The sequence below is a fragment of the Austrofundulus limnaeus genome, unplaced genomic scaffold (genome assembly GCF_001266775.1).
Source record: "Austrofundulus limnaeus strain Quisiro unplaced genomic scaffold, Austrofundulus_limnaeus-1.0 Scaffold554, whole genome shotgun sequence".
In the NCBI taxonomy this organism is placed as follows: Eukaryota; Metazoa; Chordata; class Actinopteri; order Cyprinodontiformes; family Rivulidae; genus Austrofundulus; species Austrofundulus limnaeus.
This window is the reverse complement of record NW_013952956.1, coordinates 293476-294816: the sequence shown is the minus strand read 5'-3', so window position 1 is coordinate 294816 and position 1341 is coordinate 293476. Positions and strand designations below refer to the sequence as shown.

The 1341-nt window shown below is 40.9% G+C and overlaps 1 protein-coding gene across 2 annotated transcripts in view; it reads right to left on the bottom strand.

The window, feature by feature from the left end:
- LOC106530744 (MOB-like protein phocein) overlaps nt 1-1341 on the bottom strand; it is a 19986-nt gene that overhangs the window by 10147 nt on the left and 8498 nt on the right. Inside the window, exons 1-2 of one of the 2 annotated variants that reach the window (XM_014026435.1) lie at nt 785-887; nt 146-208 (exon numbers count right to left, since the gene is read on the bottom strand). In XM_014026435.1, the coding sequence (XP_013881889.1) occupies nt 146-208; nt 785-844 (123 nt within the window). In that variant the 5' untranslated portion in view covers nt 845-887. Of the gene's footprint in view, nt 1-145; nt 209-784; nt 888-1341 lie in introns of those variants that run through there. The other variant, XM_014026437.1, reaches the window with a different exon arrangement.

Genomic DNA, 1341 nt, shown 5'->3' with positions numbered 1-1341 from the left:
GTGTGTGTGTGTGTGTGTGTGTGTGTGTGTGTGTGTGTGTGTGTGTGTGTGTGTGTGTGTGTTGATGAAAAGCCACAGAACACACTGTTCTACACTCTAAACACAATAGCAGCAGTAAGTTCAGTACAAAACACGTATATCACACCTGTTGAACAGCCAGCGTGCTGTCCATCTCCTCAAATGATTCATCAGGCCAGTTGTAAAAGTCCTGCACACAAAAAGTCAGGTCCTGGTCAGTGTTTACAGTTCAGGGGAAAAGGTCAGCTAACCAGTGCTAGCTAGCAGCGTTGACACAGTTTAATTTTGTCTAATAATGTAAAAACTGACGACTGTTTGTTGTCTGCAGACTATCCTGTGGGTAATTTTTTGTCAGAAAGAAAAAATGTTTTACCTAAAATTCATACTAACAAACATAAAGCTACGAGGCTTTCGAGCTAATGAGCTCGTCAACATGGGTAAGACTACTTCCTGCAAAGCTAAAACAACATTCTTACCCAAGTAACGAGTGTGCTTTCAATAAGTATGTAAACGTCCTTAACTACGGAACATCGATTATGATTATAAATTATTAAAAAACAATCATTAAAAGGTTAATCTCAGACTAAAAAGGGCAACACCAAGACTCGTTGAGTAAGGCTGCTCCAGGAAATAGACGGTGCTCGTAGCTAAAGACAACTGAATCGAACTATCTATAGAAGAGGCGCGGCTTTACGGATTCAGCTCGACACAGTCGTGTGAACCTCTGAAAGAATTTCTGAGGTGTTCCTGTGGGGGCAAATCAAACCTTAGCCTTGGTTCCAGGCCGATTCCTCCTGAGAACTGCTGCACCCTCCGCCATGACCATCTCGACAGAATACCCGGATGTTCGTCAGCAGCGACGACGTAGAGGAGAAACCGGAAACAATTCGCTCATRGACCGCAAGAGGGCGCTAGAGATGGGTCAAGGAGTTTATATGGGTTCATCATGGCAGTGAGAGTTCACAAACTGGAGCAAAATGATCYATTTACTCTGAAATTAATGATGCAACACATAAATGAACAACGTAGAGACACAGGAACATGAAACGATTTAAAATACGTTCTGCAATTGAATTGAGAGGGATTGTATCACCAGTAATTTAAAATCCAAATCCTAAATGACACTTTTTGACTACCGATGGCATCTCAACCAGTGGTTCCCAAACTTTTTATCTTCTGACCCACAAAATATTCATGGCAAAAACTTGTGACCCCAAATATTGCTGGTCTGAGTACACAAACTTTGTTAATAACCCTAAAAACACAGGCTTTTTGACAATCTAAACAGTTTGTACACAAATGTAAGTACTTATTTATACTTAT